We start from the raw sequence: 17,137 nt of genomic DNA, 5'->3' as shown, positions 1-17,137 counted from the left end.
CGTGTCAATTTTTGCTCAATCTTGCATGCTTTCTCAAACAGCTGTAACTGTATATGCATTCGTAAATCAGGTCCTTTCTTGAGTTGGGCTCTGGGATGTCACAACCGTTGAGCATTTGAGCTTATGGTTGATTGTGGAGGAAAGGGGTTGAGTGTGTTAGAGTGTGTGTGTCCCACATCTGTTGCAAGGGGGTTAGGGAGAATATCGGATGAACCACAATAATTGTTTGCTAAAATAATAATTGCTTTTTCTCTCTTATCAACTGTCCTGGTCCTCCTGGAGGTGATTTGTTAACAATTGTCTGTACAGTCATTTGTTTAACTGTGGTTTGAATCAAGAGTGATTTCAACAGAGGTAGTATGCAACAGTATCCTACTCCATTACTACCAAGGCTACACCTCAGAACTGCCATCTTTGCAAACATGCCTCCCCATTTTCCCAGAGTCAAGTCCAGCCAATCCCAGGCATGTCTCTGACTTCTTGTCGTTGTCCTTTGAGTTTTATCATAGCTTCAGCAAAGGATCCTTCTGGGGCGGTGTTATTGGGGATAAAGGTACAACACTGTTCCCCAAACATTACACAGACTCCACCTTTTTCTGTTAGGAGCCAATCTAAAGCCTGTCTATACTGCCAGGTCATCCTACTTGTTGCTTGTTCTTGTTCTCTCAGAGCTGTCAATGCTGAGTCAGTATCATTTATTAACCTGTTCTTGTTCTCCCAGAGCTGTCAATGCTGAGTCAGTATCATTTATTAACCTGTTCTTGTTCTCCCAGAGCTGTCAATGCTGAGTCAGTATCATTTATTAACCTGTTCTTGTTCTCCCAGAGCTGTCAATGCTGAGTCAGTATCATTTATTAACCTGTTCTTGTTCTCCCAGAGCTGTCAATGCTGAGTCAGTATCATTTATCAACCTTTGCTGATTGTAATACATGTAATTGATCCCATTCTAAGTTTTTATTGGGAGTTATCCAGAAGAATATTGATTCAAGTCCTGATGTAATTTCACTTCTAGCTTTCAATTCGTTAGGAATTCCCCGGGGTTGGCCTATAGAATCTAGCTGTGCATCGGGATCGGTTTGATATGTTCTCTTTGATCTTTTGAATTGGGTTTCCTGCTCATCAACCTTTAGGGCCTCCCAGTCAGCTATTACAACTAGCTGTATCAGCTGTACTCTCTGGCACAGAGCCCCTTCCATCCTTTTGGTAATGTTGCCCTGAGTTGCCCCTGATGTTGCCCTGAGTTGCCCCTGATGTTGCCCTGAGTAGCCCCTGATGTTGCCCTGAGTTGCCCCTGATGTTGCCCTGATGTTGCCCTGAGTTGCCCTGAGTTGCCCCTGATGTTGCCCTGAGTAGCCCCTGATGTTGCCCCTGATGTTGCCCTGAGTTGCCCCTGATGTTGCCCTGAGTAGCCCCTGATGTTGCCCTGAGTTGCCCCTGATGTTGCCCTGAGTTGCCCCTGATGTTGCCCTGAGTTGCCCCTGATGTTGCCCTGAGTTGCCCCTGATGTTGCCCTGAGTTTCCCCTGATGTTGCCCTGAGTTGCCCCTGATGTTGCCCTGAGTTGCCCCTGATGTTGCCCTGATGTTGCCCTGAGTTGCCCTGAGTTGCCCCGGATGTTGCCCTGAGTAGCCCCTGATGTTGCCCCTGATGTTGCCCTGAGTTGCCCCTGATGTTGCCCTGAGTTGCCCCTGATGTTGCCCTGAGTTGCCCCTGATGTTGCCCTGAGTTGCCCCTGATGTTGCCCTGAGTTGCCCCTGATGTTGCCCTGAGTTACCCCTGATGTTGCCCTGAGTTGCCCCTGATGTTGCCCTGAGTTGCCCCTGATGTTGCCCTGAGTTGCCCCTGACGTTGCCCTGAGTTGCCCCTGACGTTGCCCTGAGTTGCCCCTGATGTTGCCCTGAGTAGCCCCTGATGTTGCCCCTGATGTTGCCCTGAGTTGCCCCTGATGTTGCCCTGAGTAGCCCCTGATGTTGCCCCTGATGTTGCCCTGAGTTGCCCCTGATGTTGCCCTGAGTTGCCCCTGATGTTGCCCTGAGTTGCCCCTGATGTTGCCCTGAGTTGCCCCTGATGTTGCCCTGAGTTGCCCCTGATGTTGCCCTGAGTTGCCCCTGATGTTGCCCTGATGTTGCCCCTGATGTTGCCCCTGATGTTTCCCCTGATGTTGCCCTGAGTTGCCCCTGATGTTGCCCTGAGTTGCCCCTGATGTTGCCCTGAGTTGCCCCTGATGTTGCCCTGAGTTGCCCCTGATGTTGCCCTGAGTTGCCCCTGATGTTGCCCTGAGTTTCCCCTGATGTTGCCCTGAGTTGCCCCTGATGTTGCCCTGAGTTTCCCCTGATGTTGCCCTGAGTTGCCCCTGATGTTGCCCTGAGTTGCCCCTGATGTTGCCCTGAGTTGCCCCTGATGTTGCCCTGAGTTGCCCCTGATGTTGCCCTGAGTTGCCCCTGATGTTGCCCTGAGTTGCCCCTGACAGACCCAGAAGAAATCTGCCACGGCCAACGACTGATCCTCATAAGGAGCGATCAGCGGTAATGCCAGTGTCTGATTCTCACATACTTCAGGGGTAATTATCACTCCAGCACTTGACCCTGCTGCATGATAGATTTTCCTTTGGGGGGTGTCTGCATTCCAAGAGATATTCTTATCCAGGTGCCATGTAGTTTCACATTTTCCCTTGAATTTTCCCAAATCAAACCCCAATTGTTTTGTTGTAGCACTCATACTTCTGCCCATAATCTATTTGATATGTCTTCCATTTCTTCCATTGTCCTGGTTTCTATTCTAACACCTAGTTGCTTACACCACTCCCCCCACCCTGTTTGACTATAAAATGGTTTCCTAAATAATATAAACATTCTGCTGGACAGTACGGTCTCTCCCAGTCTCTTAGAGGACAGAAGTTGTGGTTAAAATCAGCCCAGTCCTGGTAGCTGTGGGGATTTGGTACTTCTATCAGTTCCTTTAATGAGGAGGGGGTGTATACTAGACCATGCCCTTTCTTCCACGTCTGTTGGGGCCCTGGCAGGTAAGGGGCCAGCCATTACCCAGCGCCTCCTTCCATGCCCTTTCTTCCACGTCTGTTGGGGCCCTGGCAGGTAAGGGGCCAGCCATTACCCAGCGCCTCCTTCCATGCCCTTTCTTCCACGTCTGTTGGGGCCCTGGCAGGTAAGGGGCCAGCCATTACCCAGCGCCTCCTTCCATGCCCTTTCTTCCACGTCTGTTGGGGCCCTAGCAGGTAAGGGGGCTGGTGTACATGCCCAAGGAATAATTACTTCAGCGTTGCCTCCTGGGAATGTCGTGCTTGTAATTGCTACATCATATTGTTTATCTGGGTCTTGGGCTGTTTCTCTTATGTCTCTGGTCCACCTGTCTCCTTTTATTATCTTGATATCACAGTTACTGCTGTCTCATGTGGTTTCCCCATAATCCCGGTGATGGGCCCACTCACACAATCCATCATCTGACCTTTGCTCCTTAATAGCGAATGCTTTCTGTATTTCCGTCGTGGTTCTTGTTTGTGCAGGAATGGACATTCTAGTCCTGTCTATTTCTAGTCCTGTCTGTTTCTAGTCCTGTCTGTTTCTAGTCCTGTCTGTTTCTAGTCCTGTCTGTTTCTAGTCTTTGTCTTGTTTCTGTGCTTTTCACTACCGCCAGCATGCAATTTTCCTTATTCAGCTGTTTTGGTTTCCAATTTCTGTTAGGGGGACCAGTCAAAGGCAGAGAAATCAATGGTGGGGAGGTCTGGTGAGTCTTGGAGGTCTGGGAAGGTCTTTCCCTCTCTGGTCTGGGCGGTCTGTCCCTCTACTGAGGGAATCAGCCATAGTATGTAGCTCATCAACAGCATTCCTACTGCCATCCTCCCCCATCTCCTGATTCTGGCCACCTCCAGCAGGGAGTGGTGATTCCCCCAGCAGGGAGTGGTGATTCCCCCAGCAGGGAGTGGTGATTCCCCCAGCAGGGAGTGGTGATTCCCCCAGCAGGGAGTGGTGATTCCCCCAGCAGGGAGTGGTGATTCCCCCAGCAGGGAGTGGTGATTCCCCCAGCAGGGAGTGGTGATTCCCCCAGCAGGGAGTGGTGATTCCCCCAGCAGGGAGTGGTGATTCCCCCAGCAGGGAGTGGTGATTCCCCCAGCAGGGAGTGGTGATTCCCCCAGCAGGTGATTCTAGATCGTCTGTTTCCTCGTGGTACTCTGGTGCAGTGCTTTAGGTGATACCAGGTCGAACTCCCCTCTATCCGTATGGCCGTTGGTGTAGCCCGGACGTAGACCTTGTCCCCTGGGACTGCTGGGGGTCGTGGTGGTGGTGGATATTATAAAATAAGGATTTGCTGGAGTCCAAGTCAAACTAAGATTCCTTATTTTTCTGAGCTCAGAGAGAAATATACAGAATTACACAGAGCAGTGTAGACAGTCTGAAGCATTGGGTGATAAGCACATATCTTTACAGTTTCTGTTCTTGGGCGAAACGCTGTTCCGTTTTTATCTCTACAAGGACACAGGTGCAGCTGGTTTGCAACACAGGATTATACTCCCCAGAACAGGAGATGATAATAGGACAATTTCACAGTTTCACTCAATTATGTAAACACATACAATAAAAATGTCCCAGTACACTCCTCCCTGTTGTTAATTCCTTAACAATTTTCTAATCAATTTTTAAATGTAGCAAGCTTCTAAAGGAACAATATCCTGTAGTCCACCAATTAGTCCATGTAAGTCTCATCTGTTATGAAACTGAGTTTAAAACCTTTAACCTTCTACACATACCGTAAACAGTTCAGGCCTGCCTGCTGATGATTAGGTATAACAAAGATAGCCAAGTGCATCCTTTCTCAGCAAAGCGTTTGCTCCCAGAGTGAGGCTGCTTAGGAGAGAACACCTGGCAACCACAGAGTCTGGACGTTCAGACCAGAGTGAGGCTGCTTAGGAGAGAACACAACCACAGAGTCTGGACGTTCAGACCAGAGTGAGGCTGCTTAGGAGAGAACACAACCACAGAGTCTGGACGTTCAGACCAGAGTGAGGCTGCTTAGGAGAGAACACAACCACAGAGTCTGGACGTTCAGACCAGAGTGAGGCTGCTTAGGAGAGAACACAACCACAGAGTCTGGACGTTCAGACCAGAGTGAGGCTGCTTAGGAGAGAACACAACCACAGAGTCTGGACGTTCAGACCAGAGTGAGGCTGCTTAGGAGAGAACACCTGGCAACCACAGAGTCTGGACGTTCAGACCAGAGTGAGGCTGCTTAGGAGAGAACACAACCACAGAGTCTGGACGTTCAGACCAGAGTGAGGCTGCTTAGGAGAGAACACAACCACAGAGTCTGGACGTTCAGACCAGAGTGAGGCTGCTTAGGAGAGAACACAACCACAGAGTCTGGACGTTCAGACCAGAGTGAGGCTGCTTAGGAGAGAACACAACCACAGAGTCTGGACGTTCAGACCAGAGTGAGGCTGCTTAGGAGAGAACACAACCACAGAGTCTGGACGTTCAGACAATGTTCCACTCCCACTGAGCCGACCTTGTGAGAGCAAACCTCTGTCTACAACAGGTCAAACATCACAGTCTTCAGCAGTAAAGGGTAGCTCAGCTAATCATTCTGGCCCTGGGTCATGGCAACATTTAACATTACATTTGGCCTTGACTTTGTTACCAGTTTTAAACACATATTGTAGCAAAACTCCAACATGAGGATGAGCAGCAACATCAATACAATGACTTAAACAACGGTCAGACACAGTTACATGATCCACCCTCCAAACCCGGTATTATCTGGCCCAGCAAACCACAGTGGGCCTGTGTGGTTGTGTAATACAGAGAACGTCATGGGGTCAGGGTTACATGGTATCTCCACTAAGAATGGTAATCCATTACCCCTATGGGAACTCCAACAAGCGGTAAACCTGCTCCTACCTTAACCGGCCCCAACCCACACACCCAACACTCTTTTTGTCCAGATGTAAGATTAGCAACCATTTCTGCTCTAGATAAGAACAAATTGTCCTCATTGTTCTGAGGGCCCAGCAGGGCTCTCTTCCGACCATGACCATCTACTTCTGGGCCTCTACTCCGGGCTGGCGTCGGGTCCCTTTGGCTCTGGACCTTCTTCCGTCACTAGGGTCTCGGGCTCAGGCAGAATATATCTAAATTTATCAACATCGGTCTGTGGAGTGTGTCCTTCTGGCAGCGTACCTATAGGGAAGCTGAGAGTCACTGCTGCAAAGACACACAGACACAGACAGACAGAAAATAAAAAGATGCTCCGCAGTGGCGAGGCCATCTTCCTCTTCTGGGGTTGGAACTCTCCTACAGTGGGACACATGGATCCAGGTATCTCTCTCTGCTACTTTCACCGTCATCGAGGTAGTCAGCAACACCTGGTACGGACCTCTCCACCTAGGGTCTTTCCAGCTCTTTCTTCTGTAGTCTTTTACCGCCACAAAGTCTCCAGTGTGCAGACAATGCTCAGATTCTCCTGCTAGGTTGGGCAGAGAAGCCTTCACCCATTGGAAGAGAGTCTTAAGAACATTGTTAGGTGAGACACCGTATGCTACTGTACCCTGTCTTCTCATCAGTCAGGAGAAGCCTTGAGATTAGGAAGTGCACATTCTTGCAGCCTGCTGCAGTCCACTAGTTTCAGAGACAGGCCCCCCTTTACTTCCCCTGTACCTCAGACATTATTTAAAGATATTTCAAACATTTTGTGTACCTGGTTTACATTGGGTTTTTCAGTACATTTCTTATCAGGAGAATTAGCATGTGTGCAACCAAAACTCTGACAATAGAAACTGCAGAAAATGTCATTTGTGTGCCCTTTAAGGTTTATCATTTCTAACCCGTGAAAAACCCACTAAAACCAAAATAAAAGACCCTACACCACTAACAAATATTCATAACAGGTGGGTTGTGTGTGTGTGGTAAAACGTAGGGCAAAAACAAACAAATGGCCAGGCCTTACTTCATTCTACGGACTAATCCGGATCCTCATATACTTATAAAACTGCTGAATTTCACTAACTGCTCTCCTCAGCTCACAGACTCGGGAAACATCCCAAAGAGAGATAATGAAACCCCCATTCTCCTGGAAGAGAACGTGTACATGTCATTAACATTCACTATAGCACATCTTAATCAGCAACCCAAACGTTTTAATTACAAACAAAACATGATGAAGATCATTCCACTGTCTTCCCTCAAATCATTAATCGTTTGTTTCAATCTAAGTCCTCGTGACTACTCCAGAATAAGACTACATACAAAATTAGACTCCATTGTCTGTAATTCTTCAAGGATTATCCAACCCCAAAATTGACTCCATTTGCTCCCATGTCAAATTATCCTGGTAACGTTACAACGCCTTAGATCCTTCCTGTTACCCCTCTAAATGTAATACTTTTTCCTGTCGCAAATATAGTCAATTACTCCGCGTAAGGAATCAGTGATATTTGATCCCAGGCATCTATTAAAAAGTTGTTTGAGACGTGGTCTCCTACGTCTCCCTTACATACTGTAGTGGACTTCCATCAGTCCTGGAAGAAAGACTCCTACTCAAGACACATCAGATAATACCTTGTTCCATTAAGGGGAATAGAAAGAATCCTACTCAAGACACATCAGATAATACCTTGTTCCATTAAGGGGAATAGAAATAATCCTACTCAAGACACATCAGATAATACCTTATTCCATTAAGGGGAATAGAAAGAATCCTACTCAAGACAGATCAGATAATACCTTGTTCCATTAAGTGGAATAGAAAGAATCCTACTCAAGACACATCAGATAATACCTTGTTCCATTAAGGGGAATAGAAATAATCCTACTCAAGACACATCAGATAATACCTTATTCCATTAAGGGGAATAGAAAGAATCCTACTCAAGACAGATCAGATAATACCTTGTTCCATTAAGTGGAATAGAAAGAATCCTACTCAAGACACATCAGATAATACCTTGTTCCATTAAGGGGAATAGAAAGAATCCTACTCAAGACACATCAGATAATACCTTGTTCCATTAAGTGGAATAGAAAGAATCCTACTCAAGACACATCAGATAATACCTTGTTCCATTAAGGGGAATAGAAAGACTCCTACTCAAGACACATCAGATAATACCTTGTTCCATTAAGGGGAATAGAAAGAATCCTACTCAAGACAGATCAGATAATACCTTGTTCCATTAAGGGGAATAGAAAGACTCCTACTCAAGACACATCAGATAATACCTTGTTCCATTAAGGGGAATAGAAAGACTCCTACTCAAGACACATCAGATAATACCTTGTTCCATTAAGGGGAATAGAAAGAATCCTACTCAAGACAGATCAGATAATACCTTGTTCCATTAAGGGGAATAGACACCTTCTAAAATAAAACAAACCCATAACCCCTTTCCGGTAATTTAATAATTGCAACCTGTTGCATTGATTTACTAAAAATATAAACCTGTTGATTAACAAATCTAGAACCTTCAAAAAGTTGGTGCTGCCCCATCAGCGTAATAGTCAAAACTAACTGTAATCCACTTCAATTACTTCACTCTGTCACGATCGTCAAAAGGAGTAGACCAAGGCGCAGCGTGGAATGCGTACATCTTTTATTAGAGTACTTACACAACTAAGAAAACAACAAAACGAAACGTGAAGTCCTCGGTTAACAAACAAACCAACACGGAACAAGATACCACCCTGGCTCAACATTAAAGAGTCCCCAGAGCCAGGGCGTGACAGTACCCCCCCCCAAAAGGCGCGGACTGCGACCGCGCCAACCAAACACCACAGGGGAGGGACCGGGTGGGCATTCCACCTCGGCGGCGGATCCGGCTCCGGGCGTGACCCCCACCCTCTAACAACCCCCCCCCCCCCCGTAGTGCCCCTGGTCTGGTCCCGCTGGCTGGAGCTGGACTGGACATCGGTGGAGCGGATTGCTTAGGCTCCGGTGTGGAGCAGCTGACCGGTACCTGACCAGGCACCTGTGAAACGGGCACGGGCTGTGCCGGACTGATGACGCGCACCACAGGCTTGGTGCGGGAAGCAGGGACGGGCCGGACCGGGCTGACGACGCGCACCATTGGCTTGGTGCGGGGAGCAGGGACGGGCCGAACCGGGCTGACGAAGCGCACCACTGGCTTGGTGCGGGGAGCAGGAACAGGCCGGACCGGGCTGACGACGCGCACCACAGGCTTGGTGCGGGGAGCAGGAACAGGCCGGGCCGGGCTGGCGACGCGCACCATAGGCTTGGTGCGGGGAGCAGGAACAGGCCGGGCCGGGCCGGGCTGGCGACGCGCACCATTGACTTGGTGCGGGGAGCAGGAACAGGCTGGACCGGACTGGCGACGAGCACCATTGGCTTGGTGCGAGGGGCAGGAACAGGCCGGGCTGGCGACGCGCACCATAGGCTTGGTGCGAGGGACAGGAACAGGCCGGACCGCACTGGGAACACACACCACTGGCCTTATACGGGGATCAGGAACGGGCCGGACCGGACTGGCAACACACTTCAGTACCTCTCGCCGTGCCTCTACACTTTCCCTCCCTCTAATCACCAATGGCTCCCGTAACCCGTTGGCCTTCTCTCCTTGTCCACAAACTCGCCCCTTATCTGCCTCCAGCAGCCCCGTCGTCCACGGTGTGAGCCCCCCCCTAAAAATTTCTTGGGGTTGCCTCTCCCCTGTGGATATGGCCTCCATGGCTCTCGCCAGACTCTCCATCCTCTGCTCCCAAGTCCAACCTCTCTCCTCTTCACGCTGCTTGACCCAGTCGAGGTGGTATCTTCTGTCACGATCGTCAAAAGGAGTAGACCAAGGCGCAGCGTGGAATGCGTACATCTTTTATTAGAGTACTTACAAAACGAAACGTGAAGTCCTCGGTTAACAAACAAACCAACACGGAACAAGATACCACACCACACAAATGCCAAACGACTACCTAAGTATGGTTCCCAATCAGAGACAACAAGCAACAGCTGATTCACGTTGCCTCTGATTGAGAACCACCCCGGCCAACATAGAAACACAAAACATAGAAACGAACACCCTGGCTCAACATTAAAGAGTCCCCAGAGCCAGGGCGTGACACACTCTGTTCCACGTAATGGAAACAGATTATCGGTTTAGAATACATTAACTTTCTGCTCCAAATCACTGGTGTTACCTAAACTATAGAATTTAGTAATAATAATTAGAAATTGTCAAAGAACATCTCCGCATTCAACTTAGTCATACCACTACACCAAACTGAACCCATTATATCCCTTACAGCCTGCTGGAGTTCAGGGAGCCCCAGTCGCTAACACCCGCAGACTAAAACATGGAAACTCTTCTATTCTTACTAGTAGAACAAATTTAAACCATTCTCAAACAACGTTCTGCGTTTACCTAAATCGTAAGGTTTAAAAAAAACTAAATTGACAACTTTCACAATACTAGATTGCTGTTGTAGCCTTGTATTATCATGCAATATTGTACAGGATTTCTGCCTGTCTAAGCAGCTCTTTATTGATTCACTTCCTCAACACACTAGAGCGGTATCCGCAGGACTTTTCTTATGTTAACATACATGCATGCTTTTTGTCTTTCCTCTCTAAAACTCTGTGCTTTTTCCTAACTTTAGCCTGTAATTTTGGAGAGACCTCCGATACCTGACCTCTGAATCAGCTGATCAGAACCACACAAACTTCTATACTAATAGTAAGCTTACCTCTTTTTCAGTGGCCACTGTGTTTGTGTAGTTTGTTCAGCCCTCCAGTGGCTCAGTACCCGTCCGATCCCTTTTTCCAGTCCCATCTGGGGTGCCAATTATGTTGTGGAAAATCGTCCTTATCCTCAATAAAAAATAAAGCACTTTCAGAGTTTTGTAGAATCAAGATAGACTTTATTACACAGGCAATAAAGCCGAGCTGGTCTGCAGAGCAACTGCCAGTCCCAGACTTGGAGCTCTCTTTTTATACAGTTTCATCTTTTCATATCGTATCGGAACCCCCTCTTTATCCAAACAGCCACCCTCCCTTGAACTTGAGCCACTATGGTGTCTTTGTCTAGCCTCTTTCCTGTCTATGCCCATGTCTGCTTGGTTTCCCCTCCTCTTGCCTGACTCTATTGGTGGCGTGATAAAGACAGTTCCTTTACACACACACCTGATGATAATTATACAGTACATTGTTTACTGCAGTCACAATGTGGTTGTCCGGTCTTTCATCTGGATTACAAAATATGTTTCATACATCATAGACGGGTGTAGTCACTAATCCTCTTTTAAACCCATAATGATTCTGCTTATTGTTAAATGATTTTATAATATATGTAATGGAAAAATACCTATAAGAACAGACTAACTATACTGAACAAAAATATAATAACATAAAAAAATATAACATGCAACAATTTCAACAATTTTACTGAGTTACAGTTCAGTTGCAGTGGCCCAGCCCTCCACATCCGGCTTCTTTACCTGCAGGAGGTCCAGAGCTGGCGAGGTTGTGAAGCAGGTTGGACGTACTGCCAAATTCTCTAACAGCATTCGAGGCGGGTTATGGTAGAGAAATGAACATTACATTCTCTGGCAACAGCGCTGGTGGACATTCCTGCAGTCAGCATGCCAGTGGCACGCTCCCTCAAAACTTGAGATATCTGTGGCATTGTGTTGTGTGACAAAACTAATGGGTGTGCAGGCTTTTATTCCAGTCCCCCTCTAACAAACCACATTTTATAAATGAGCTGCTCAACCAGACCTTGATAAACTGTCTCTGATGTGTTTGAGCAGGGCTTGATCAAAAGCCTGCACACCCAGCATCTCTCCAGACTGAGGGTTGACCACATGTGTTTTATACAGTTGCCTATCAGGTATTCTACTTTGTGGGGGGTGAAGGGCCTTGCTCAAAGACAGGAGATGGTCCATGGCATCAGAGAGCAGCTTCCCAGTGTCCATACCACTTTACGCATACTCTTTTATACCTACATAGAGATGCCTCGAATTGTTGGTCATGGAAATAATGTTAAGTCATGGAAAAGTCATGAAATTCCATCTGTCAAAATGTTTATGAACCCTGTATCTTGTATCTGTAGGTACTGTATCTCAGCCAGTGATCTCTGTTTTATCTTGTATCTGTAGGTGCTGTATCTCAGCCAGTGATCTCTGTTTTATCTTGTATCTGTGTAGGTGCTGTATCTCAGCCAGTGATCTCTGTTTTATCTTGTATCTGTGTAGGTGCTGTATCTCAGCCAGTAATCTCTGTTTTATCTTGTATCTGTAGGTGCTGTATCTCAGTCAGTGATCTCTGTTTTATCTTGTATCTGTAGGTGCTGTATCTCAGCCAGTGATCTCTGTTTTATCTTGTATCTGTAGGTGCTGTATCTCAGTCAGTGATCTCTGTTTTATCTTGTATCTGTGTAGGTGCTGTATCTCAGTCAGTGATCTCTGTTTTATCTTGTATCTGTAGGTGCTGTATCTCAGCCAGTGATCTCTGTTTTATCTTGTATCTGTAGGTGCTGTATCTCAGCCAGTGATCTCTGTTTTATCTTGTATCTGTAGGTGCTGTATCTCAGCCAGTGATCTCTGTTTTATATTGTATCTGTGTAGGTGCTGTATCTCAGTCAGTTATCTCTGTTTTATCTTGTATCTGTGTAGGTGCTGTATCTCAGCCAGTGATCTCTGTTTTATCTTGTATCTGTGTAGGTGCTGTATCTCAGCCAGTCATCTCTGTTTTATCTTGTATCTGTAGGTGCTGTATCTCAGTCAGTGATCTCTGTTTTATCTTGTATCTGTAGGTGCTGTATCTCAGTCAGTGATCTCTGTTTTATCTTGTATCTGTAGGTGCTGTATCTCAGCCAGTGATCTCTGTTTTATCTTGTATCTGTGTAGGTGCTGTATCTCAGCCAGTAATCTCTGTTTTATCTTGTATCTGTAGGTGCTGTATCTCAGTCAGTGATCTCTGTTTTATCTTGTATCTGTAGGTGCTGTATCTCAGCCAGTGATCTCTGTTTTATCTTGTATCTGTAGGTGCTGTATCTCAGTCAGTGATCTCTGTTTTATCTTGTATCTGTGTAGGTGCTGTATCTCAGTCAGTGATCTCTGTTTTATCTTGTATCTGTAGGTGCTGTATCTCAGCCAGTGATCTCTGTTTTATCTTGTATCTGTAGGTGCTGTATCTCAGCCAGTGATCTCTGTTTTATCTTGTATCTGTAGGTGCTGTATCTCAGCCAGTGATCTCTGTTTTATATTGTATCTGTGTAGGTGCTGTATCTCAGTCAGTTATCTCTGTTTTATCTTGTATCTGTGTAGGTGCTGTATCTCAGCCAGTGATCTCTGTTTTATCTTGTATCTGTGTAGGTGCTGTATCTCAGCCAGTTATCTCTGTTTTATCTTGTATCTGTAGGTGCTGTATCTCAGTCAGTGATCTCTGTTTTATCTTGTATCTGTAGGTGCTGTATCTCAGTCAGTGATCTCTGTTTTATCTTGTATCTGTAGGTGCTGTATCTCAGCCAGTGATCTCTGTTTTATCTTGTATCTGTGTAGGTGCTGTATCTCAGTCAGTGATCTCTGTTTTATCTTGTATCTGTGTACGTGCTGCATCTCAGCCAGTCATCTCTGTTTTATCTTGTATCTGTGTAGGTGCTGTATATCAGCCAGTGATCTCTGTTTTATCTTGTATCTGTGTAGGTGCTGTATCTCAGCCAGTGATCTCTGTTTTATCTTGTATCTGTGTAGGTGCTGTATCTCAGCCAGTGATCTCTGTTTTATCTTGTATCTGTGTAGGTGCTGTATCTCAGCCAGTGATCTCTGTTTTATCTTGTATCTGTGTAGGTGCTGTATCTCAGCCAGTGATCTCTGTTTTATCTTGTATCTGTAGGTGCTGTATCTCAGCCAGTGATCTCTGTTTTATCTTGTATCTGTGTAGGTGCTGTATCTCAGCCAGTGATCTCTGTTTTATCTTGTATCTGTAGGTGCTGTATCTCAGCCAGTGATCTCTGTTTTATCTTGTATCTGTGTAGGTGCTGTATCTCAGCCAGTCATCTCTGTTTTATATTGTATCTGTGTAGGTGCTGTATCTCAGTCAGTTATCTCTGTTTTATCTTGTATCTGTGTAGGTGCTGTATCTCAGCCAGTGATCTCTGTTTTATCTTGTATCTGTGTAGGTGCTGTATCTCAGCCAGTGATCTCTGTTTTATCTTGTATCTGTGTAGGTGCTGTATCTCAGCCAGTGATCTCTGTTTTATCTTGTATCTGTGTAGGTGCTGTATCTCAGCCAGTCATCTCTGTTTTATCTTGTATCTGTGTAGGTGCTGTATCTCAGTCAGTGATCTCTGTTTTATCTTGTATCTGTAGGTGCTGTATCTCAGTCAGTGATCTCTGTTTTATCTTGTATCTGTGTAGGTGCTGTATCTCAGCCAGTCATCTCTGTTTTATCTTGTATCTGTGTAGGTGCTGTATCTCAGCCAGTGATCTCTGTTTTATCTTGTATCTGTGTAGGTGCTGTATCTCAGCCAGTCATCTCTGTTTTATCTTGTATCTGTGTAGGTGCTGTATCTCAGTCAGTGATCTCTGTTTTATCTTGTATCTGTAGGTGCTGTATCTCAGTCAGTGATCTCTGTTTTATCTTGTATCTGTAGGTGCTGTAGGTGCTGTATCTCAGCCAGTGATCTCTGTTTTATCTTGTATCTGTGTAGGTGCTGGATCTCAGCCAGTGATCTCTGTTTTTTCTTGTATCTGTGTAGGTGCTGTATCTCAGCCAGCGATCTCTGTTTTATCTTGTATCTGTAGGTGCTGTATCTCAGTCAGTGATCTCTGTTTTATCTTGTATCTGTAGGTGCTGTGTCTCAGCCAGTGATCTCTATTGTTGGAACCAAAGGCTGGGGGGTGGTCCTGAAGTGTGAGTCTGGAGGCTGGTATCCTGAACCTGGGATGGAGTGGCTGGACAGTGCTGGAACCATCCTCCCTGCTGATGGACCTCCAGAGAAACACAGGGACTCAGAGGACCTCTACACTCTGAGACGACATGTCACCGTGAACAAGACTGACACCAACAGGTTCACCTGTAGAGTTCAACAGCTGGAGATCAACCACCTGAGGGAGACAGAGATTCATGTCCCAGGTGAGGTCTTCATTGGTTAACCCAAGTACCTGAGACCCCTTGTTAGTTAGGAAACTGTTGCCCTAGTCTAAGGTATGACCTTATTGACCTGTTTTCAGTAGTACTGTATTTATAAATGATTTACTTCCTGTACAGTATATATGTAGGTGTTGTAATGGTTTGACATGGCTTCTCTGTTTCAGATGATGTGTTTCCTAAATCACAGGCAGGGTTGATTGTTGGTCTAATAGCAGCAGCTGTTGGAGCTGTTGTAGTTGTTGCAGCTTTAGTTGGTGTCTGCATGTGGAGAAAACAACATAATAAAGGTAAGTTTAACCTTGATCTCTGAGTGGTCCTGGATGTCTCATCATTAAACAAGATATTACATTTTCTTATGAATTTGCAAAAAAATCTAAAAACCTGCTTTTGCTTTTGTCATTATTGGGTTTAAATGTTTATCCTGGTTATTATTATTGTAAATGTTTATCCTGTTTATTATTATTGTAAACGTTTATCCTGTTTATTATTATTGTAAATGTTTATCCTGGTTATTATTATTGTAAAGGTTTATCCTGGTTATTATTATTGTAAATGTTTATCCTGGTTATTATTATTGTAAATGTTTATCCTGGTTATTATTATTGTAAATGTTTATCCTGTTTATTATTATTGTAAATGTTTATCCTGGTTATTATTATTGTAAATGTTTATCCTGGTTATTATTAGTGTAAATGTTTATCCTGGTTATTATTATTGTAAATGTTTATCCTGGTTATTATTATTGTAAATGTTTATCATGGTTATTATTATTGTAAATGTTTATCCTGGTTATTATTATTGTGTGTAGATTGAAGAGGGGGAAAAAACGATTGAATCCATTTTAGAATAAGGCTGTAACGTAATAAAATCTGGAAATAGTCAAGGGGTCTGAATACTTTCCGAATGCACTGTATAAGAAAGGTCAGGGTTGGACTTGGAATGACCCATGTACTGTACATTAGAACCGATTCACTTCTGTTCATTTTTACCACCTGGTACCAGGTTACCTTCAGACCAGTCCTGTTCAGCTTGTGGGCGTTGTAGATCAAAATGGATGTGTTCGTGTTCAGGAGAGTTTTAGCTTTTTAGAACAGGGTCCAAATAGTTTCTATCTCAAACAGTTTTGACAGTCCAGATACGTTTGCACGCCGAGGGGTCCGACTCCCAACCTACCAAACAGCCAGATAGCAAACACTGCAGTGGAAGTCTCTAGCGTAAAGTGACAGATTTTAGTTTAGCATTAGTTTAGCATTATGCTAAGTAGATCAATTGGAAGAACAAGGTAAATATGCTGTGTTGTCTTGTGTTAGAGTTTCACATATACAGTGGGGAGAACAAGTATTTGATACACTGACGATTTTGCAGGTTTTCCTACTTACAAAGCATGTAGAGGTCTGTAATTTTGATCATAGATACACTTCAACTGTGAGAGACGGAATCAAAAAAAAATCCAGAAAATCACATTGTATGATTTTTAAGTAATTAATTTGCATTTTATTGCATGACATAAGTATTTGATACATCAGAAAAGCAGAACTTAGTATTTGATACAGAAACCTTTGTTTGCAATTACAGAGATCATACGTTTCCTGTAGGTCTTGACCAGGTTTGCACACACTGCAGCAGGGATTTTGACCCACTCCTCCATACAGACCTTCTCCAGATCCTTCAGGTTTCGGGGCTGTCGCTGGGCAATACGGACTTTCAGCTCCCTCCAAAGATTTTCTATTGGGTTCAGGTCTGGAGACTGGCTAGGCCACTCCAGGACCTTGAGATGCTTCTTACGGAGCCACTCCTTAGTTGCCCTGGCTGTATGTTTCGGGTCGTTGTCATGCTGGAAGACCCAGCCACGACCCATCTTCAATGCTCTTACTGAGGGAAGGAGGTTGTTGGCAAAGATCTCGCGATACATGGCCCCATCCATCCTCCCCTCAATACGGTGCAGTCATCCTGTCCCCTTTGCAGAAAAGCATCCCCAAAGAATGATGTTTCCACCTCCATGCTTCACGGTTGGGATGGTGTTCTTGGGGTTG

At 45.4% G+C, this 17,137-nt stretch overlaps 1 protein-coding gene across 1 annotated transcript in view; it reads left to right on the top strand.

The window, feature by feature from the left end:
• Window positions 1-17,137, top strand: part of LOC311121965 (butyrophilin subfamily 3 member A2-like) — a gene marked incomplete at its 3' end in the record, with an annotated part of 86,541 nt that overhangs the window by 25,157 nt on the left and 44,247 nt on the right. The window contains exons 3-4 of the mRNA XM_084196395.1: window positions 14,802-15,086; window positions 15,269-15,391. Coding sequence (XP_084052521.1) covers window positions 14,802-15,086; window positions 15,269-15,391 — 408 coding nt within the window. The remainder of the gene's footprint in view (window positions 1-14,801; window positions 15,087-15,268; window positions 15,392-17,137) is intronic.

This window comes from Coregonus lavaretus, assembly GCF_964263955.1.
Source record: "Coregonus lavaretus genome assembly, contig: HAP1_SCAFFOLD_1871, whole genome shotgun sequence".
Taxonomy (NCBI): domain Eukaryota; kingdom Metazoa; phylum Chordata; class Actinopteri; order Salmoniformes; family Salmonidae; genus Coregonus; species Coregonus lavaretus.
The sequence above is the reverse complement of the archived record's forward strand: the minus strand, read 5'-3'. Positions and strand labels throughout refer to the sequence as shown.